Source organism: Syngnathus scovelli, chromosome 7 (genome assembly GCF_024217435.2).
Source record: "Syngnathus scovelli strain Florida chromosome 7, RoL_Ssco_1.2, whole genome shotgun sequence".
Lineage (NCBI taxonomy): Eukaryota > Metazoa > Chordata > Actinopteri > Syngnathiformes > Syngnathidae > Syngnathus > Syngnathus scovelli.
In genome coordinates this window covers 14,735,674-14,759,040 of record NC_090853.1, presented here as the reverse complement: position 1 = coordinate 14,759,040, position 23,367 = coordinate 14,735,674, and the positions used below count along the sequence as shown (strand labels likewise).

General features: G+C 39.4%; 1 protein-coding gene across 7 annotated transcripts in view; it reads left to right on the top strand.

The window, feature by feature from the left end:
- nf1a (neurofibromin 1a) overlaps positions 1–23,367 on the top strand; it is a 176,541-nt gene that overhangs the window by 136,547 nt on the left and 16,627 nt on the right. For all 7 annotated transcript variants that reach the window (XM_049725628.2, XM_068651275.1, XM_068651277.1 and 4 more), the window contains 10 exons: positions 5,669–5,795; positions 6,481–6,612; positions 6,686–6,821; positions 7,241–7,398; positions 7,483–7,605; positions 7,681–7,799; positions 7,880–7,980; positions 8,559–8,701; positions 10,650–10,696; positions 12,577–12,793. In XM_049725628.2, the coding sequence (XP_049581585.1) occupies positions 5,669–5,795; positions 6,481–6,612; positions 6,686–6,821; positions 7,241–7,398; positions 7,483–7,605; positions 7,681–7,799; positions 7,880–7,980; positions 8,559–8,701; positions 10,650–10,696; positions 12,577–12,793 (1,303 nt within the window). The remainder of the gene's footprint in view (positions 1–5,668; positions 5,796–6,480; positions 6,613–6,685; positions 6,822–7,240; positions 7,399–7,482; positions 7,606–7,680; positions 7,800–7,879; positions 7,981–8,558; positions 8,702–10,649; positions 10,697–12,576; positions 12,794–23,367) is intronic.

Here is a 23,367-nt window from a genome sequence, read left to right as displayed (position 1 = left end):
AGGTGGTCATGCTAACCAGTGCACCACCGAGCCGCCGTAAATTCCCCACATCTGCGTATTTCAAGTGCATCTTTTGGTAGTATCTGGTATTACTGTTTTATTCTTCTTCGGCTTAGGCTCGTGTTACACCCTTACTGTCTCTTTTCCCCATTGAAAAGTCGATTTGTAAGTCTATTTAATTTACTTACTTTGTGAGGTTGTTGAGTCAATATCAGCGTCACGCAACCCAGACAATTTGACTTCATAGGCTGATGTAAAGGAGAGAATCCGGTCAATTTTCCAATTAAAATATTTAACAGTATTTTTTTTGATATTTTTATTTATTTTTTGCCTCAATCCTGTATCGCTTTGCGCCTCGGTGGTTGGGGACCACCGCTATAAAAGAAGACATTTTAAAATGCACAGTATATACAGTTTTTGAGTATGAATCGCCGGTACAATTAAACTATATATCAAATAACAATAATATAAACGACAATTTTATCGAACCATCCGTGTCACTCCAAATCATTAAATCCATTGGAATCTTCGTCCTTTGTGTAAACACCGGCGCTTCTAACCCCGGAAGTGTGTGCGATTCGATTCAATTGCGGCTGGGACTCTCGGGGAGTACAATATAGTTACAGTCAAACCTCGGTTTTCAAACGTCCCGGTTCTCGAACAAAACGGAATTCGAACGAAAAATTTGAGATTGTTTTGCTTCGGTTGTCGAACAAATTTTGGAGGTCGAACATGAGCCGAGAGGACCCGAGAAAGCCCAATCGCGCGGCCCGGATGCCGACTGACTCCGTTGTTATTGTATTTTCGTTACTTTGAGGATTGTATTAACCCTTAATCATTCCTCCAAAGAAACCAAGTGGGAGCAGTAAAGCCATCCTAAAACACAAAGACACTGTTAAAGCAATGCAACAGTGAGCGGCCGGCGCGCTGCGGTTGCGCGATCAGACCAAATTAAGCTCCCTGCGCACTGAGGTCCACTTAAATTTTGGAAAGTACATCAGGACTTAAAATATTTTCTAAATTTCAGCGACGGCTCTGTCACAATAACGCGACCAGCGCGGTGCAGTTGCGCGGTCGGCGGCGCGCTATGGTTGCGCGTACGGCCGTGCGCTGCAGTTGCGCAATCGGACAAAATTAAGCTCCCTGCGCACTGAGGTTCACTTAAATTTTGGAAAGTACATCAGGACTTTAAAAATATTTTCTAAATCTCAGCGACGGCTCTGTCATCATAATGCGACCAACGCGGTGCAGTTGCGCGGTCGGCGGCGCGCTACGGTTGCGCGTTCGGCGGTGCGCTGCAGTTGCACGATCGGACAAAAATGCGCAAATGAAACAATGCTTAAAAAAGGCGGGGTTTTTTGTCCTGGAACGAATTAAAAAATTTCCATTATTTGTAATGGGAAAAATAGATTCGGAATTCGAACGATTCACTTTTCGAACCGCCGACTGTTTATACTATATAACTATATTGTAGCGTTACCAAAGTACCAGGCAAGACGTGGGTTTGGTAACCGGCTCTTTATTTCACAAAACAAGAGCTCAACATATGAGCCAACACAGCAAGCGATGATGATCACTCTTCCCCCCTTGCTACCTTCACGGCCTTGCTAGACAATCGTAAACTACTGAAGTCTAACAACATAGATGTTGTTACTCTAAATAAACTATATATCAAATGACTACCGTATTTTCCGGACTATAAGTCGCTCCAGAGTATAAGTCGCACCAGCCATAAAATGCCCCAAAAAGTAAAAAAAAAAAACATATATAAGTCGCTCCGGAGTATAAGTCGCATTTTGGGGGGCAATTTATTCGACAAAATCCCACACCAAAAACAGTCATGAACGAGCAACAACAGGCTAAACGATAGCAACAACAGACTAAACGATAGGTATGCTGACGTGACAAACACAAACAAAGAGCTGAGAACGGGCCTGACGTAACACATAGAGTGATTAAGGACAACTATTACATGAATAACATGTTTATAAAACCATCGGTGTCACTCCAATTCATTAAATCCATCGATCGTTCGATAGCAACAGGCTAAACTATAGGTATGCTAACGTGACAAACACAAACGAGGAGCTGAGAACGGGCCTGACGTAACATATAGAGTGATTTAGGACAACTATTACATAAATAACATGTTTATAAAAACATCGGTGTCACTCCAATTCATTAAATCCATCAATCGTTCGATACGATAGCAACAGGCTAAACAATAGGTATGCTAACGTGACAAACACAAACAAAGAGCTGAGAATGGGCCTGACGTAACATAGAATTATTAAAGAAAACAATTACGTAAATAACACGTTTATAAAATCATCGGTGTCACTCCAATTCATTAAATCCATCGATCGTTCTTTGTCAACAATGGGTGCGCGCGGCTGAGGGCGCTTGCACTTCAAAATATTCCACAGGCTCATATAACGATAGATAAACTATATTTCAAATAACTATAATATAAGCAATAATATTATCAAACCATCCGTGCACTTTAAATCCATTAAATCCATCGATCAAATTCCTCGTCCTTTGTCAACATCGCCACACGTGCGCCCTGACGTCAGCCTCGTCTTTATTCCACAGATCTACCGTATTTTCCGGACTATAAGTCGCTCCGGAGTATAAGTCGCACCAGCCATAAAATGCCCCAAAAGTGAAAAAAAACATACATAAGTCGCTCCGGAGTATAAGTCGCATTTTGGGGGGCAATTTATTTGACAAAATCCCACACCAAAAACAGTCATGAATGAGCAACAACAGGCTAAACGATAGCAACAACAGGCTAAACGATAGGTATGCTAACGTGACAAACAGAAACAAAGAGCTGAGAACGGGCCTGATGTAACATATAGAGTGATTAAGGACAACTATTACATGAATAACATGTTTATAAAACCATTGGTGTCACTCCAATTCATTAAATCCATCGATCATTCGATACGATAGCAACAGGCTAAACGATAGGTATGCTAACGTGACAAACACAAATGAGGAGCTGAGAACGGGCCTGACGTAACATATAGAGTGATTTAGGACAACCATTACATAAATAACATGTTTATAAAACCATCGGTGTTACCCCAATTCATTAAATCCATCGATCGTTCTTTGTCAACAATGGCTGCGCGTGGCTGAGGGCGCTTGCACTTCAAAATATTCCACAGGCTCATATAACGATAAACTATATTTCAAATAACTATAATATAAGCAATAATATTATCAAACCATCCGTGCACTTTAAATCCATTAAATCCATCGATCAAATTCCTCGTCCTTTGTAAACATCGCCGCGCGTGCGCCCTGACGTCAGCCTCGTCTTTATTCCACAGATCTAGTATATAACTATATTGTAGCGTTAACAAAGTACAAGGATAGACGTAGGTTTGGTAAACGGCTCTTTAATCCACAAAACAAACTTCCAAGCGTGTGGCGGCGTGGACTTCCAGAGACGATAGCTCCATGGCAGAGGACCGGGCGTGCGTAATGGTCATGTCCGAGCGCCATGCACCGCGGACAGCCACTCGACCGAGCGCCGGCCCCCGACTCAGTAGAGTAGGACCGGGCGTGCGTAAAAGCCATAATAGTTTTTCAAACCTTCTATGTCACTCCAAATCCTTAATTCCTTTAAACTCTTTGTCCTCCGTGTCACTTAGAAATGATCACCGCTAATGATGCCGGTCGTCCTTACGTGGGTCGCGCCGCGCGGTGCCACTGACGTCACTTAAAATAGTAATCCATTGGTACATCACGGTTCTCCAAACTTTCTTTCTGCTGCTCGATTACTGTTTTCAGCTGCATATTTTACAACTTGAAGTTTGTAACTTGCAAAATATGACTTTCTTTTTGGTGCCATTTTTCTTAAGCCCACCCAGTTGATGAGTCACGACCAACGGTGAAATTTAAAGCGCCCACATCCAGTTTCTTCTGAAAATATATATTTTTTTAAATGTAGTTTTTTGTTTTGTTTATTTGGTTGTTTTATCAAAGACAAATTCTGCTTTATTGTCGATTTTTTTTTCATATACCAAGACACACTCAGAGATTGAAATTACGTTCCCACTATCCCTCGGTGAGATAGTACACGTATCCATACAAGCAACACAAAAAAAAACCCAAGAAGGCATAAATAATGAATAAATAAGAGTGTTGAATAAATGATAAATAAACAAATAATAATAAATAATAATAATAAATATAAGAGGAGCAAACAGACAGTGGACTTGGATATGGTGCTTTAAAGTGTTAATTGCTTTATTTGATGTTTTCTCTATTTTTTGTTTTAATATGTTCAAGATAAAGATATAAAAGCATGTTAAGTGATCAACTATACTAAAAATAACATGGGAAGTGGTCAACTATACTTTTAAGTGATGCCTTAATGATCAAGTAAAAATTTGTGGAAAAAAAACATATAAGTCGCTCCTGAGTATAAGTCGCCCCCACCCAAACTATGAAATAAAACGCGACTTATAGTCCGGAAATTACGGTATAACATAAATAACAAGTTTATCGAACCATCTGTGTCACTCCAGATCATTAAATATCCTGACTCCGGAAGTCAGTGAATGGAACTCTGTCAGTGAGGCTCCAATTTTTCCACAGCCATAGTGCGCCCTCGTGCATTTTAAAGTGAAAATAACATGTGAAGTGATCAACTATACTAGTAAGTAAAGTTAATGATCAAGTAAAAATTTGTGAATTACACATATAAGTCGCTCCTGAGTACCGTAATTTCCGGACTATAAGCCGCGACTTTTTTCCAAAATTTTGAACCCTGCGGCTTATAGTCAGGTGCGGCTTATATAAGATTTTTTTTCGTGATTTTTGTGATGACGTGATCACTTTTATACACTCGTAAAAAGGCTGTGGACCACTGTTGTGCGGTATCTTGAAGAAAAAAAACAACAAAAATACTATTTTGAAACACTACAATGGTTGCTGCTTATTCTGGCTGTGTTGCTTGTGACTATTATGAGCTTTAGTAGGAATGCACGCTAGGTGACCTGCGTCAAAGGGCTCTAAACCCTTTCTCTTACTTACTCTGCCATGTGACTCAGCGATTACACAAAGCAGTGGCGCTGTTTGGACCATCTGCATTGTATTAAAACCCAATCAATCAGCATTTAAATTAAATTCTTCTGACATTTTGCTCACCAAAAATAAGTTGTAATGAATGTGAACTTTAATGCATTTTATTCAGAAGGTTACTTTGAACCCTCAGGCTTAAATGGCGGCGCGGCGTATTTATGAATTTTTACGGCTTTCTGTGTACTGTCTTTCTTTGTAAAAAACTCATGTGCACGTGCGGCTTATAGTCCGGTGCGGCTTATGTAAGAAAAAAACTAAAATATCCCTGAATTTTAGCTGGTGCGGCTTATAGTCCGGTGCGGCTTATAGTCCGGAAATTACGGTATATGTTGCCCCCCCACCCAAACTATGAAAAAAAAACGCGACTTATAGTCTGAAAAATACGGTAGTTATTAACAGTTGAACTCAGATTTAATGTTGTCAATCATGTTCAAAATGGTAAAACATTGAGAGCCCACTGAAGCACCAATAAAGCACTTCATGACATTGGATGATGGTCTTTTTACATTTTTATAACAGGTTATGTATTAATTCATTAAAAAAAGTATATGTTTTATGTCTCCTTCAGAGTCCAGAAGAGGTGTTCATGGAGATTAGGCGCCCTTTGGAATGGCACTGTAAACAGATGGATCACTTTGTGGGCCTCAACTTCAGTGCCAACTTCAACTTTGCACTTGTGGGCCACCTACTCAAAGGTAAAAACTCCCACTGAGGGAATATTATGAGGGAGTGATTTGCATAGCCTTTAGGCTGGTGAGAAGCCACAATCACAATTAAGTTTTGAGTAACTGTCCAACCCTAGTGCTAGTGCTACTGCCTAGTATAACCAGCTCAGTGGCCTTGTGGTATGAGTGTCCGCCCTGACTGGGAGGTCGTGGGTTCGATCCCCAGCCGAGTCATACCAAAAAGACTATAAAATGGAACCCGATGCCTCCCTGCTTGACACTCAGCATTAAGGGTTGGATTGGGGATGCTGTGAGGAGCTGCGCCCCACAGTCATTACTAGCAATGTATAGCTTCGACTATGGAAGCTCGTCTGAGGACGACCTAACTAGTGCCGACATTCCACTCCAAAAGTATTGAAACAGAAGCAATTCCTTTTGACTACAGAATTTGTTTATCAAGCATTGAATATAAGACCTGAGATGTACATATTAGCTTTGACTTCCAATTGGATCAGATAGAAGGTAAGGTTAGGGGCATTAATATATTTAGGCAATAAATAGCGCTGAATTTCTACATTCATTTTTAAATGTGTCTTTTGCCTATGTAGATGATTGCGTGTCACAGAACATTCATCAAATCTATTAATCAGTTGAACATTGAAAATTTTGGATACTCATGCTTATGCCATCTGTATTTTTGGTAATGCATTTCCAGGCTACAGACATCCATCAGCCACCACAGTAGCAAGAACAGTGAGAATCCTGCACACGCTGTTGGCTCTTATCAGCAAGCACCTGAAATGTGACAAGTTTGAAGTGAACACCCAGAGCGTGGCTTATTTGGCTGGTATATAACAAATAGGTCTATTTTAGATTTGCCTTGCCTTTATTTGTAAAAAATTTAATGTGGTTCTTTGTAGCACTGCTTACTGTTTCTGAAGAGGTCCGAAGTCGTTGCAGCCTCAAACACAGGAAGTCACTGCTGATTTCAGACCTCTCAGTGGACCCCGTACCAATGGACACCTACTCTACTCTTATCAGTGATCCCAGCTGCAGGTAAGCTGGATAGACGGTAAACTGAAGCTTTGGTTGTCCAATAAGCCAACTGCATTACATTAAAAATGTATGTAAATCTTGGTCAAATGCAAAATGTAGTTGGTGGTATTTCTGACTTTAAAAAGTCTCAAAATAAAGGTGATCGAAAATACCAGTCGGCTACGGAGGGCTTTGATCCTAAATACCAAAATTTCACAAAGTTTGGACACTCCCGCCCCATTCTAAACTGTTTGACAAGCCTTGTGATGCAAGTAAAACTGCAAGGAGACATACAAAATATATTTTACACAGTTCATAATTTCTGAAGACATACAAAATATACTTTACACAGTTTATAATTTCTGACAGACATATGACCTGAGCTTTCATGTCAACTAGCTATGATCACATTTGTCCTTCCCCCCCCCAATTCCTCACAGACCACTGCGAGAAACACAACCATGGACATCCCCTCAGTTTTCAGAGCGCTATCTTTCAGCTCATTACCCCACAGTGGGGCAGATCAGCCCACGTACACGCAAGTCAATGAGTCTGGACATGGGTCAGCCTTCACAAGCTACTACAAAGAAGCTTTTGGGTACAACCTAATTCCTACCACATCAATGATTTTTCCCCGTACGTATTCAGTAGATACATTTTCTTGTTGTTGCATGTTTTTTAGGCACCAGGAAGAGCTTTGATCATCTCATATCCGACTCCAAAGCACCAAAGAGATCTGAGATGGAATCAGGCATGACAACACCGCCTAAAATGAGGCGGGTTGCCGAAAACGATTATGAAATGGGTATGTTAGATTCAGGAATTTCCTTTGTTTCATGTAATGGTTTGCTTACACATTTCATGTCATTCATAAATTCAGAGACACAAAGAATTGGAAACTCTCATCTTCGCAAAGTGTCTGTCTCCGAGTCCAATGTTCTGCTGGACGAGGAGGTGCTAACTGACCCTAAGATCCAGGCTCTCCTTCTCACTGTGCTGGTGAGGAATTGTACTGTGTTCTGTTAGTTACGCAGTCCTCCTTACCTTTGCTAACGGTTCATTGCTGTCATATTTACCAGGCCACCCAGGTTAAATACACCACGGATGACTTTGATCAGCGAATTCTTTATGAGTATTTGGCTGAAGCGAGTGTTGTCTTCCCAAAGGTTTTTCCAGTTGTGTAAGTAACCAACCTATATGCTTACAGTCCATCTTCATCTAGTTTAAGCATTTGCTGAAGCACCGTGTGACAGGATAAGCACACCTTGTACACGTAACACCAGTAGCAGCAGTGTGTGGATATCGTAATATAGTTTGTTTATAGTCTTAAGATGATTTTTTTTTTTTTTTTTGTGAGAGAATTTTCCAAAGTTAGTAAGATTCTTGCTAGATGCAAGTAATTTCTACATGAATATAACCTCTGAGAGCAAGTTTAGAATATTTTAACAAAGTTCCAAATGTTTTAGTTGTTTATGTTGAAAAAAAGACCAGTTCAGGGTGTACCCTGCCTACCGCCCTGGGTCAGGCTCTGGGACTCCCAACTCTATTTATAAAATGAATTCCATCACCTGTCGTTGCTGGAACAAATTGGTGTGCCTCCAAATTTGAGAGGGTCAAATAAACACATGGCAAACTAATTTGTCAGTTTAATAACATAAAAGGAAATAAAACCATTGACTCTGCACCATGTAGTTTGAGCATTAGCTAACATCTCGTGTATGATCGAGTTCACGCATGCATGTGTGTCTTTGTCCTTAGTCACAACTTGTTGGACTCCAAGATCAACACTGTGCTGTCCATGTGCCAGGACACAAACCTCCTGAACCCTGTTCATGGCATTGTCCAGAGTGTGGTGTATCACGAGGAGTCACCACCACAGTACCAGCCCTCCTATTTACAAAGTAAGATATACTAGTGGCCTCATGTGTTTTCTCTGCAATGTGGTTCCAAGTGACATTGTTCCAAATGTGTACCGTAATTTCCGGACTATAAGCCGCGACTTTTTTCCAAAATTTTGGACCCTGCAGCTTATAGTCAGGTGCGGCTTATATAAGATTTTTTTCATGATTTTTGTGATGACTTGATCACTTTTACTCTTAACACTATTATATACAGTAAAAGCTACAAAACAAACTGACAAATAACACGTTTTCAAATCAGACGAGTAAAAACTGGTCAAATATTTAAAAAAAAGATATTAGTAAAAGTGAAGACAATTTGCAATTCTAGTAATGACACACAAATTTGATGCACAATTTGTCTTCGCGGGCCACATAAAATGATGTGGCGGGCCGTATCTGGCCCCCGGGCCTTGAGTTTGACACCTGTGCTCTAAACCCTTTCTCTTACTCTGCCATGTCACTCAGAGATTACACAAAGCAGTGGCGCTGTTTGGACCACCTGCATTGTATTAAAACCCAATCAATCAGCATTTAAATTCAATTCTTCTGACATTTTGCTCACCAAAAACAAGTTGTAATGAATGTGAACTTTTAATGCATTTTATGCAGAAGGTTACTTTGAACCTTAAACGGCGGCGCGGCGTACTTATAGATTTTTACGGCCTCCGGCCTCCAGGTGGCGCTCTAGCAGGAAGCAAGAGCGAGACAGGCGAAGAAGAGATAATGCGCCGAAGAAGACGTGCTAGTTTGTGTTTACATTTCGCGCATCACGCAGAACGCGATCAAGACGGACATTACTGAAAGGAAGCCTTTATACACAAACCGTCATCATGGGGGACAAAATAAATGCATATGATGCCGCTTTTAAGCCAAAGGCAGTCGATGTTGCTAACATTATCTTGTGTCTACTCTGGAGCGTACTTATGGATTTTTATGGCCTCCGGTCTCCAGGGGGCACTCTAGCAGGAAGCAAGAGCGAGACAGACGAAGAAGAGATAATGCGCCGAAGAAGACGTGCCAGTTTGTGTTTTGATCGTCTCGCGCATCACGCACACACCCGCATTCACACAAAGACAGGAAGCTTTTATACACAAACCGTCATTATGGGGGGACAAAAGAAATGCATACGATGCCGCTTTTAAGCTATACGTGTCGCTCGCTAGTTTAATGTAATTTAGCGCTTCGTGCATGAATAAGATTAGCATGAAAAGACTCTCTTCACACTCGAAAAAATGCACAAAACCGACGACGAAAGAGAGACTGAGAAAGTGTGAGGCGAAGGATATCTAACGCTATTCCAATCGGACACTAAGGAGGAAGACTTCGTTGGTTTCAGTGCACAGGAGGAAGATGAAGAGGGCTCTTTTTTTACTTTTACTGGTATGTTTTTTTTAACCAGCCCTGTTAGTGCTGTGCTACCGTGTTGCTGCTGTTTTGCTGCTGTGTTACCGCCGCGTCTCAATGACTTTGCTGTGTTACTTCCGTGTTGCTGCGGTATTACTGCCGCGTCACAGGCAGTGTTTGGAAAGAAATGTTAAGGTATGTTATTAAAGCTTTAAAAAAACTTTCTGTGTCCAGTCTTTCTTTGCTAATAACTCGCGTGCACACTTCTGCGTTGCTGCGGTAGTACTGCTGCGTCACAGGCAATGTTTAGAAAGACATGTTCAAGTATGTTATTAAAACGTTAAAAAGGCTTTCTATGTACTGTCTTTCTTTGTAAAAAAAACTCGTGTGCACGTGCGGCTTATACTCCGGTGAGGCTTATGTAAGAAAAAAACTGAAATATCCCTGAATTTTAGCTGGTGCGGTTTATAATCCGGTGCGGTTTATAGTCCGGCAATTACGGTAATGTGGAACTGAGATGCAAAGCAGAGCTATTGAAACTCCCCAACCCTGTCTATCACGTTCTCTGTTACATTGCCCTTGCTAATCTCCTTTCTTTTATTAGGTTTTGGTTTTAATGGACTTTGGAGATTTGCTGGTCCTTTCTCAAAGGTGAGAGGGATTTTTGTTATAGTCTGTGTTAATTAGACCAACTCCCCTATACCTAGGTTTGCTTGCTTGCCAAAACATTACATGAGCTATGGAACATGCATTTCAAACTTAAAGGGAGAGTAAAATGAGCCAATTTACGTATGAGATAAAACTGTATTAAAAATTATGTCAGTCCTACAATTCCCCCCTGAAAAAAAAAACTCAGAAGAGATTTAACAGTCCTTTAGAACAGAAGGGCGGTACACTTACTGACGCCCACTTTATGGGCGGAGTTTGCTTGATTTGACAGATCAGCCTGACTACGTCACGAAAGGAAGAAATCACAATTTCCACATTGGAAATAATTTTACAGACAATAGCTTAAAATGTCCAAAAACGGCTATCAATTGGTGCCAATGTTTACATGGACATCTCTATTTATGACTACTTCAACATATCACAAGGATTAGCCTCTCTGTGGCTGACTTAAGAGAAATGAGCAGCTTCTCTGCAGCTGAAATGCTCTATCATGTCTATTTCCTTTCACCAGTATGTTGGTAACATACGCAAACGCAACGCGTTCCAAGAGGCTTTATGCCAGCTGAGTACATAAGGTATATAAGTCGTTAGACAGTTGATTTAGATTAGTGAGGGTTCATTTGACTTGCATTTCCCTTGAAGTACACGTGTGGGGTACCACCTCCGCTGCCTATCCGAAAAGCAGGTGCTTTAAACGGCCACACTCAGTGTCTGCCTTTATTAATATTAGTAATAAAAAATTATTAATAACAATTTCATCACAAAACTTTGCTGATGTAATGAATGCAAAAGTGTGACTTTTTCTTAAATGAACACTTTTTGCATTGTCTTAATTTCCGCATTTAATTATTATGCTGTTTTTTTTGGTTCCATGTACTCCTTGCAATGTGCTCACGTACTCATCATTGCTTTATGATGCGAATATTGAGTTTTCCGATTGTGTGAGTGGTCATTGGACCAAGTCTACTGCAGAGTGCGAGTGAAAACTTAAAAAAAGAAGAAAAGAAACCTAAAGATGAAAATTTACAAATACAAACGTGTCAGCCAGCTCGTGACTCTTCTAAGGAAAGATTGGGAGCACCTGGGTTCCAGTGAGGAGGCCGACCCTTCAGCTGAGTGTGGCCATTTAAAGCACCTTCTTTTCAGATAGGCGGCAGAGGTGGTACCCCCATACATGGACTTCAAAGAAACCCTTACCAAAAGGAAGGAATCCAAGGCACTGTCTTTATGGAAAAATATAAAAAGCCTTTATTTGGACATGGCTATAATGGTTAAAAGATAGTTAAGGCAGACATCCATACGTAGCGGTGCGAAGGAAACTTACCAATTTCATTTGAATATATAACGACATATAAACAATTCTGCTTACATAAAGCCTCTCGGATTGCATCGTTTTTGCGTATGACTGGTGAAAGGAAGTAGACGTGACAGGACACTTCAACTGCAGAGAGGCTACTCATTTCTCTTAAATCAGCCACGGAGAGGCTAATCCTTGTGATACATGTTGAAGTAGTCATAAGTAGAGATGTCCATAGAAATGTTAGTGCCAATTTATAGCTGTTTTGGGGCATTTTAAGCGATAGTCTTTACAGTGATTTCCAATGGGGGAATTGTGATCACTTCCTTTCTTGACTTCATCAACCAGGAAGGGGATGGATGTGTGGCCTTATTCCTCGTTTAAAGCGGGTGTTTTTAAAGGCATTCGTTGTTTCATTATTTCTCCAAAATGAATGGATAAAATAGAAAATGCTAACATTTTTCATTTTCCTGATTAACCCGAAAAAATACATAAACTCGACTTATTTAGGTAAAAATGAACCATCCTCATTTTACTCCCTTTAAATGTTCTCTCCACCCCATAGCAAACCCAAATACCAGACTATGCTGAGCTGATTGTCAAGTTCCTTGAGGCATTGATTGACAGCTACCTGCCAGCAGCTGAGGAGGAGCGAGGGGAAGAGCAGTTACGAACGCCCACTTCCCCTTATCCACCCGCCAGCCAGAGCCAGCTCAGCATCACTGCCAACCTCAACCTATCGAACTCCATGACCTCCCTGGCCACTTCGCAACACTCACCAGGTCTCGCGCACATGATGCACACACATATACAATGCACACACGCACACAGAATGCTAGCTTCCTAAAAAAGATTTGACATAGTGCAGTGAAGCAAGATGGTTCAATGTAAACTAATTTATATAAACTGCTATGACAGTATTTTCCTCTTTCACATCCCTTTGGAGGAATACCAACCCAATGGTTTTTGCAGAATTTTTTAAACTTGGTTATTTAACAAGGTTTTCGAGCATGAACTGCCCTTTTTTTCTTATGATGGCACTACATCGCTGGCAGGATGAGGTGGTTGACGGCAGAATGAACGTTCCATTACCGTATTGGCCCGAATATAAGACGACCCTGATTATAAGACGACCCCCTCTTTTTCAAGACTCAAGTTTGAAAAAATACTTTTTGAACACCAAATTTAATTTTTATACAGAAAATAATTACAGTACATCTGAAACAAATGATTATAACATTGTATTCGAGAGAAAAAAAACATGTTATTTTGCCTTATTCAAATCATGCAAAAACTGTCTATAGCATCTTAATATCTGAACATTTAAATATGTAAACTAAAGTGCAATCACATTTGTAAACGAATAGCTTCTGGTTTTTGAAATGGAAATAAACCTACTGTTTTTGTTGGGGAGCCTGAGGACTGTTGGCTCGGATGGTTATGCTCTTTTCGCCCCCGGCTGTCGGTCAGAACACAGGAGAGAAGACGTGGTTCAGTTTTGATTGCTTTACTGAGTTATTGGCAAAAAAAGTAACGGGCACTTTGGCTCCTAGGGTCGTACAGGCAAACTGGCAAAAGGGTATAGGCACAGATTTGTTCGTAAGAGCAGGTATGTGTAGTGTACATGGGTGAGTGTTTGGGTGTGTGAATGTGATTCTTGTGTGAAGAGTGTGTGTGGTTTGTGGGGTGTGTGTGTGGTTCTGCAACAGACAGAAATACAGCACATAAGTCAACGCTCAACTTCTGATGTCACCCAACACTAGTAGACGGCACACATTACATAACTAACTGCGCGTAACGGTTCCGCTATACTAAATAACCATAAATGAAATACTCTCGGCAACACACCAAACATACCGTATTTTTTGCACCAAAAGGCGCACTGGATTATAAGGCGCACCCTCATTGAATTTTTTATTGTAGAAATTATTTCATATATAGGGCGCATTAAAAGGCGCATAAAATAGAAGCTATACTACAAAAAACTGAGGTTGACTAGGGTTGCGGTATGCATCCACTTACCAATAACCAATGAGCCCTCTGTAAACAATCGCGTTTCTCAAACTATCCCCTATAAAATGATCGGAACTGACTAAAGTTCGATCTAACACATTGGTACTGCTTACTTATGTTTCCCTTCCATATCGATCCGTAAATTTACTCGAAACATTAACGGAGCAGCCTATTTTGAGATGAAATAACCTCGTGCGTATAGCAGCTATCATTATAGCATTAGCCACCCGCAAACTCCCATGAGCCTTAGCTCGCAGACTCCCATGAGCCTCAGCAAAGTGTCGTGGCAGCCCCCTGTAAACAATCGCGTTTCTCAAACTATCTCCTATAAAATGATCGAAACTGAATAAAGTTTGATATAACACATTGGTACTGCTTACTTATGTTTCCCTTCCATATCGATCCGTAAATTTACTCGAAACATTAACGGAGCAGCCTATTTTGAGATGAAATAGCCTCGTGCATCATCCTATCATTATAGCATTAGCAACCAGCAAACTCCCATGAGCCTCAGCTCGCAGACTCCCATGAGCCTCAGCTCGCAGACTCCCATGAGCCTCAGCAAAGTGTCGTGGCAGCCCCCTGTAAACAATCACGTTTCTCAAACACTCCCATAAAAGTGATCGGAACCGACTAAAGACTGATTTAACACATTGGTGCTGCTTATTTATGATTCCGTTGAATATTGATCCGTAAACGTACTCGAAAACATTAACGGAACAGCCTATTTTGAAATGAAATAGCCTCGCGGGTAACAACAGCTATTCAGTGACGCCCCCGACCACGGTTACCGTAATGCTGGGAAGCAATGCGACCTTGTAATTTACTAGTCGTACTAAAACATACTGAAACATTTTGGCAGAGCGCTGTGTACAACCAGTATGGATCAACAAATTCATCAATTGATCCATATATAAGGCGCTCTGCATTATAAGGCGCACTGTGTTTTTTTTTAGTAAATTTAAAATTTTTAAGTGCGCCTAATAGTGCGGAAAATACGGTAAGTCATTGAGACATCAAAATACGTTTACTGGCGACTGTTTGTCGCCGTGGCGCTGCGTAACGGCTACTCATACGATGCGAGGAAAACTTAAAGGAGCGCGCCGAAGCTATCAATCAAATGGCACACACACGAAACAAACCGCGATCAGACAAACGGCACAACAGTAGACAGTAGTAACAATGAAATGTATATACCGTATTGGCCCAAATATAAGACGACCCTGATTATAAAACGACCCCCTGTTTCTCAAGATTCAAGTTTGAAACAATAGAAAATAGTTACATCTGAAACAAATGATTATAACAATATATTCGAGAGAAAAAGCATGTTATTTTGCCTCATTCAAATCATGCAAAAACGGTCTATCACATCTTAATATCTGAACATTTAAATATGTAAAATAAAGTGCAATCACATTTGTAAACTAGAAAATGCAATTTCTGGAGAAATTGCGTGTGAAGGTGAAGACTTTGAATCACTTCTTGGGGAATGATGCCGAATGAAAAGATGAACAGTTGAAAGTTGGAATGGGTTGAATCGGTCAAAAAATTTAGAAATTAGAGGTGAAAAATGGAATTTTGTGAAATTTTGTCGAAATTTTTAACGTGAAAACGTGAAATTTTTGAATTTGGGAATTTTGGGAATGTCGAGAATCATTCCGAATGTGGTTTGAATTTGCTGAATGAGGTGAATTTAAAAGGGGAATGACGTAAAAGTGAAATGTCGAATCTGCCATTGAGAATGAATGGGGAAAAATTTGTCGTAAATTCGCGAATTTTGCGAAATCGGAAAATTTTCGGAACGAGAAAAATGGAAGCGCTCATCTCGTGAATATTTGGAATACGTCAAAAGTGGAACGGAGTGAATCGGATGAATTATGTGGAAGAAGAAGCGGGACAAAAAAGTGGCGGGAATAAAATAGAAGAATAATAATAACTAGAAAATGCAATTTCTGGAGAAATTGCGTGTGAAGGCGAAGACTTTGAATCACTTCTTGGCGAATGCTGGCGAATTATGCTGAAACGAGTTGAATTACTTGAGAAATGTAGAAAATAGAGGTGAAAAACGGAATTTTGGAGAATTTGGTGGAATTTCAGAATTTTAGAGAATTTGGTTGAGTTTAAAATCTTAAAATGTGGAATTTATGGCAAGTGGAAATTTGGGGAATAAGTAGGAAAAAGATGAAGAGTTGAAAGTTGGAATGAGTTGAATCGGTTGAACAATGTGAAAATTAGAGTAGAAAAACACATTTTTGGAGAATTTGGTTGAATTTCAAATTTCAAAATTTGGAATTTTTTGTAAGGGGAAGTTGTGGAATAGGTAAGCAAAAGATGAAGAGTTGAAAGTTGGAATGGGTTGAATCGGTAGAGAAATGTAGAAATGAGAGTAGAAAAACGAAATTTTGGAGAATTTGGTTGAATTTCAAATTTGGGATTTTTGGTAAGTGGGAAGTTGTGTAATACGTAGGCAAAAGATGAAGAGTTGAAAGTTGGAATGGGTTGAATCGGTTGAAAAATGTACAAATTAGAGTCGAAAAACGAAATTTTGCAGAATTTGGTTGAATTTCAAATTTGAAATTTTTGGTAAGTGGGAAGTTGTGAAATAGGTAAGCAAAAGATGAAAAGTTGAAAGTTGGAATGGATTGAATCGGTTGCACAATGTAAAGATTAGAGTAGAAAAACAAAATGTTTGAGAATTTGGTTGAATTTCAAATTTTTAATTTTTAATTTTTGGTAAGTGGGAAATTGTGGAATAGGTAGGCAAAAGATGAAGAGTTGAAAGTTGGAATGGGTTGAATCGGTTGAACAATGTAGAAATTACAGTAGAAAAACGAAATTTTGGAGATTTTGGTTGAATTTCAAATTTGGAATTTTTGGTAAGTGGGAAGTTGTGGAATAGGTAGGCAAAAGATGAAGAGTTGAAAGTTGGAATGGGTTGAATCGGTTGAACAATGTAGAAATTAGATTAGAAAAACGAAATTTTGGAGAATTTGGTTGAATTTCAAATTTGGAATTTTTGGTAAACGGGAAGTTGTGGAATAGGTAGGCAAAACATGAACAGTTGAAAGTTGGAATGAGTTGAATCGGTTAAAAAATGTAGAAATTAGAGTAGAAAAACAAAATTTTTGAGAATTTGGTTGAATTCCAAATTTGGAATTTTTGGTAAGTCGGAAGTTGTGGAATAGGTAGGCAAAAGATGAAGAGTTGAAAGTTGGAATGGGTTGAATCGGTTGAACAATGTAGAAATTAGAGTAGAAAAACAAAATGTTGGAGAATTTGGTTGAATTTCAAATATGGAATTTTTGGTAAGTGGGAAGTTGTGGAATAGGTAGGCAAAAGATGAAGAGTTGAAAGTTGGAATGGGTTGAATCGGTTGAACAATGTAGAAATTAGATTAGAAAAACGAAATTTTGGAGAATTTGGTTGAATTTCAAATTTGGAATTTTTGGTAAACGGGAAGTTGTGGAATAGGTAGGCAAAACATGAACAGTTGAAAGTTGGAATGAGTTGAATCGGTTAAAAAATGTAGAAATTAGAGTAGAAAAACAAAATGTTGGAGAATTTGGTTGAATTTCAAATATGGAATTTTTGCTAAGTGGGAAGTTGTGGAATAGGTTGGCAAAACATGAACAGTTGAAAGTTGGAATGAGTTGAATCGGTTGAAAAATGTAGAAATTAGAGTAGAAAAACAAAATTTTTGAGAATTTGGTTGAATTCCAAATTTGAAAATTTGGAATTTTTCATAAGTTGGAAGTTGTGGAATAGTTAGAAAAAGATGAACAGTTGAAAGTTGGAATGGGTTGAATCGGTTGAAAAACGTAAAAGTTAGAGTGGAAAAACGAAATTTTGGAGAATTTGGTTGAATTTCAAATTTGGAATTTTTGGTAAGTGGGAAGTTGTGGAATAGGTAGGCAAAAGATGAACAGTTGAAAGTTGGAATGAGTTGAATCGGTTGAACAATGTAGAAAAAATTGGAATGATGTAAATGTGAAATGTCGAATCTGCCATTAAGAATGAATGGGGAAAAAATTGTCGTAAGTTCGCGAATTTTGCGAAATCGGAAAATTTTCGGAACGAGAAAAATGGAAGCGCTCATCTCGTGAATATTTGGAATACGTCAAAAGTGGAACGGAGTGAATCGGATGAATTATGTGGAAGAAGAAGCGGGACAAAAAAGTGGCGGGAATAAAATAGAAGAATAATAATAACTAGAAAATGCAATTTCTGGAGAAATTGCGTGTGAAGGCGAAGACTTTGAATCACTTCTTTGGGAATGATGCCGAATGATGTTGAAATGAGTTGAATTTCTTGAGAAATGTGGAAAATAGAAGTGTAATACTAAATTTTGGAGAATTTGGTTGAATTTCAAATTTGAAGTTTGGAATTTTTGGTAAGTGGGAGGTTGTGGAATAGGTAGGCAAAAGATGAACAGTCAAATGTTGGAACGGGTTGAATTGGTTAAAAAATGTAGAAGTTGGAGCAAATATTGAATCCCCATAGAGAATGAATGGGAATTAAAAGAAAAAATAATTGCGCCAAAATATTGTAAAATTTGGAACAAAACGAAAAAAAACAGCTTCAGGAGGTTCACCTTTGGGGTTAAAATGTTGAAACGGGTTCAATCGGACAAAAAATGCAAAAGTTAGCGACTAATGTAGCTATTTAGGGCAGTTAATGTTGAAATAAGGTCACTTCCGGTTTGATTTGGGTCACTTCCGGTTTGATTAGAGGCACTTCCGGTCCAGCTGAGGTCACTTCCGGTTTATTTGGGGTCACTTCCGGTTTTAAAAGGTCACTTCCGGTTTAAAAAGGTCACTTCCGGTTTGATTTGGGGTCACTTCCGGTTTACCTAAGGTCACTTCCTGTTTACCTAAGGTCACTTGCGGCTTGATATGGGGCACTTCCGGTACATTCTGGGTTCATTGGGGGCACTTCAGGGTCAATCCAAGATGGCCGCCACACTGGAAGTGTGGGTGAAGGAGGTGAATATGGTAAGCATAAGGTAAACAAAGTGAATAAAGTTGGAATGGGTTGAATCGGTTGAAAAATGTGGAAAAAAGAGTAGAAAAACGAAATTGTAGAGAATTTTGGTAAGTGGAAAGTTGTGGAATAGGCAGGCAAAGGATGAACAGTTGAATGTTGGAACGGGTTGAATCGGTTAAAAAATGTAGAAGTGAGAGCAAATGTTGAATCCCCATAGAGAATGAATGGGAATCAAAAGAAAAAGCAATTGCGCCAAAATATTTTGAAATTTGGAACAAAACGTAAAAAAAAAGCTTCAGGAGGTTCACTTTTGGGGTTAAAATGTTGAAACGGGTTCAATCGGACAAAAAATGCAAAAGTTAGCGCCTAATGTAGCTATTTAGGGCAGTTAATTTTGAAATAAGTTCACTTCCGGGTTGATTTGGGTCACTTCCGGTCTATTTGGGTCACTTCCGGTTTGATTAGAGGCACTTCCGGTCTAGCTGAGGTCACTTCCGGTTTATTTGGGGTCACTTCCGGTTTAAAAAGGTCACTTCCGGTTTAAAAAGGTCACTTCCGGTTTGATTTGGGGTCACTTCCGGTTTACCTAAGGTCACTTCCTGTTTACCTAAGGTCACTTCCGGTTCGATTTGGGGCACTTCCGGTTCATTCTAGGGTCATTGGGAGCACTTCAGGGTCAATCCAAGATGGCCGCCACACTGGAAGTGGGGGTCAAGGGTTGAATTTTGTAAGCATAGTGGAAGTGGGGGTGAAGGTGGTGAATACGGTAAGGATGAGGTGACCAAAGTGAATAAAGTTGGAATGGGTTGAATCGGTTGAAAAATGTAGAAATTAGAGTAGAAAAACCAAATTTTGTAGAATTTGGTTGAATTTCAAAATTGAAAATTTGGAAATTTTGGTAAGTGGGAAGGTGTGGAATAGGTAGGCAAAAGATGAACAGTTGAAAGTTGGAATGGGTTGAATCGGTTGAAAAACGTAGAAGTTAGAGTAGAAAAACGATATTTTGGAGAATTTGGTTGAATTTCAAATTTGAAATTTTGGAATTTTTGGTAGGTGAGAAGTTGTGGAATAGGCAGGCAAAAGATGAACAGTTGAAAGTTGGAATGGGTTGAATCGGTTGAAAAATGTAGAAGTTAGAGTAGAAAAACGAAATTACGAAGAATTTGGTTGAATTTCAAATTTGAAAATTTGGAATTTTTTTGTAAGTGGGAAGTTGTGGAATAGGTAGGCAAAAGATGAACAGTTGGAAGTTGGAACGGGTTGAATCGGTCGAAAAATGTAGAAATTAGAGGTGAAAAACGAAATTTCGTGAAATTTTGTCGGAATTTTTAACGAGAAAACGTGAAATTTTTGAATTTGGGAATTTTGGGAATGTCGAGAATCATTCCGAATGTGGTTTGAATGTGCTGAATGAGGTGAATGTAAAAGGGGAATGACGTAAATGTGAAATGTCGAATCTGCCATTGAGAATGAATGGGGAAAAATTTGTCGTAAATTCGCGAATTTTGCGAAATCGGAAAATTTTCGGAACGAGAAAAATGGAAGCGCTCATCTCGTGAATATTTGGAATACGTCAAAAGTGGAACGGAGTGAATCGGATGAATTATGTGGAAGAAGAAGCGGGACAAAAAAGTGGCGGGAATAAAATAGAAGAATAATAATAATAATAATAATAATAATAGAGAATGGTGTAGAATAACATATGTGTGAAGGCCATCGCCTTCACACAACTAGAAAATGCAATTTCTGGAGAAATTGCGTGTGAAGGCGAAGACTTTGAATCACTTCTTGGGGAATGATGCCGAATGATGTTGAAATGAGTTGAATTTCTTGAGAAATGTGGAAAATAGAAGTGTAATACTAAATTTTGGAGAATTTGGTTGAATTTCAAATTTGAAGTTTGGAATTTGTGGTAAGTGGGAGGTTGTGGAATAGGTAGGCAAAAGATGAACAGTTGAATGTTGGAACGGGTTGAATCGGTTAAAAAATGTAGACGTGAGAGCAAATGTTGAATCTCCATAGAGAATGAATGGGAATTAAAAGAAAAAGCAATTGCGCCAAAATATTTTGAAATTTGGAACAAAACGAAAATAAATAGCTTCAGGAGGTTCACTTTTGGAGTTAAAATGTTGAAATGGGTTCAATCGGACAAAAAATGCAAAAGTTAGCGACTAATGTAGCTATTTAGGGCAGTTAATGTTGAAATAAGGTCACTTCCGGGGTGATTTGGGTCACTTCCGGTCTATTTGGGTCACTTCCGGTTTGAGTAGAGGCACTTCCGGTCTAGCCGAGGTCACTTCCGGTTTATTTGGGGTCACTTCCGGTTTAAAAAGGTCACTTCCGGTTTAAAAAGGTCACTTCCGGTTTGATTTGGGGTCACTTCCGGTTTACCTAAGGTCACTTCCTGTTTACCTAAGGTCACTTCCGGTTCGATTTGGGGCACTTCCGGTTCATTCTAGGGTCATTGGGAGCACTTCAGGGTCAATCCAAGATGGCCGCCACACTGGAAGTGGGGGTCAAGGGTTGAATTGTGTAAGCATAGTGGAAGTGGGGGTGAACGGGGTGAATATGGTAAGGATGAGGTGACCAAAGTGAATAAAGTTGGAATGGGTTGAATCGGTTGAAAAATGTAGAAATTAGAGTAGAAAAACCAAATTTTGTAGAATTTGGTTGAATTTCAAAATTGAAAATTTGGAAATTTTGGTAAGTGGGAAGGTGTGGAATAGGTAGGCAAAAGATGAACAGTTGAAAGTTGGAATGGGTTGAATCGGTTGAAAAACGTAGAAGTTAGAGTAGAAAAACGAAATTTTGGAGAATTTGGTTGAATTTCAAATTTGAAATTTTGGAATTTTTGGTAGGTGAGAAGTTGTGGAATAGGCAGGCAAAAGATGAACAGTTGAAAATTGGAATGGGTTGAATCGGTTGAAAAATGTAGAAACTAGAGGTGAAAAACGAAATTTCGTGAAATTTTGTCGGAATTTTTAACGTGAAAACGTGAAATTTTTGAATTTGGGAATTTTGGGAATGTCGAGAATCATTCCGAATGTGGTTTGAATGTGCTGAATGAGGTGAATTTAAAAGGGGAATGACGTAAATGTGAAATGTAGAATCTGCCATTGAGAATGAATGGGGAAAAATTTGTCGTAAAGTCGCGAATTTTGCGAAATCTGAAAATTTTCGGAACGAGAAAAATGGAAGCGCTCATCTCGTGAATATTTGGAATACGTCAAAAGTGGAACGGAGTGAATCGGATGAATTATGTGGAAGAAGAAGCGGGACAAAAAAGTGTGGAGAATAAAATATAATAATAATAATAACTAGAAAATGCAATTTCTGGAGAAATTGCGTGTGAAGGCGAAGACTTTGAATCACTTATTTGGGAATGATGCCGAATGATGTTGAAATGAGTTGAATTTCTTGAGAAATGTGGAAAATAGAAGTGTAATACTAAATTTTGGAGAATTTGGTTGAATTTCAAATTTGAAGTTTGGAATTTTTGGTAAGTGGGAGGTTGTGGAATAGGTAGGCAAAAGATGAACAGTCAAATGTTGGAACGGGTTGAATTGGTTAAAAAATGTAGAAGTTAGAGCAAATATTGAATCCCCATAGAGAATGAATGGGAATTAAAAGAAAAAATAATTGCGCCAAAATATTGTAAAATTTGGAACAAAACGAAAAAAAACAGCTTCAGGAGGTTCACCTTTGGGGTTAAAATGTTGAAACGGGTTCAATCGGACAAAAAATGCAAAAGTTAGCGACTAATGTAGCTATTTAGGGCAGTTAATGTTGAAATAAGGTCACTTCCGGTTTGATTTGGGTCACTTCCGGTTTGATTAGAGGCACTTCCGGTCCAGCTGAGGTCACTTCCGGTTTATTTGGGGTCACTTCCGGTTTTAAAAGGTCACTTCCGGTTTAAAAAGGTCACTTCCGGTTTGATTTGGGGTCACTTCCGGTTTACTTGAGGTCACTTCCTGTTTACCTAAGGTCACTTCCGGATTGATTTGGGGCACTTCCGGTCTATTTGGGTCACTTCCGGTTTGACTAGAGGCACTTCCGGTCTAGCTGAGGTCACTTCCGGTTAATTTGGGGTCACTTCCGGTTTAAAAAGGTCACTTCCGGTTTAAAAAGGTCACTTCCGGTTTGATTTGGGGTCACTTCCGGTTTACCTGAGGTCACTTCCTGTTTACCTAAGGTCACTTCCGGTTCGATTTGGGGCACTTCCGGTTCATTCTAGGTTCATTGGGAGCACTTCAGGGTCAATCCAAGATGGCCGCCACACTGGAAGTGGGGGTCAAGGGTTGAATTTTGTAAGCATAGTGGAAGTGGGGGTGAAGGTGGTGAATATGGTAAGGATGAG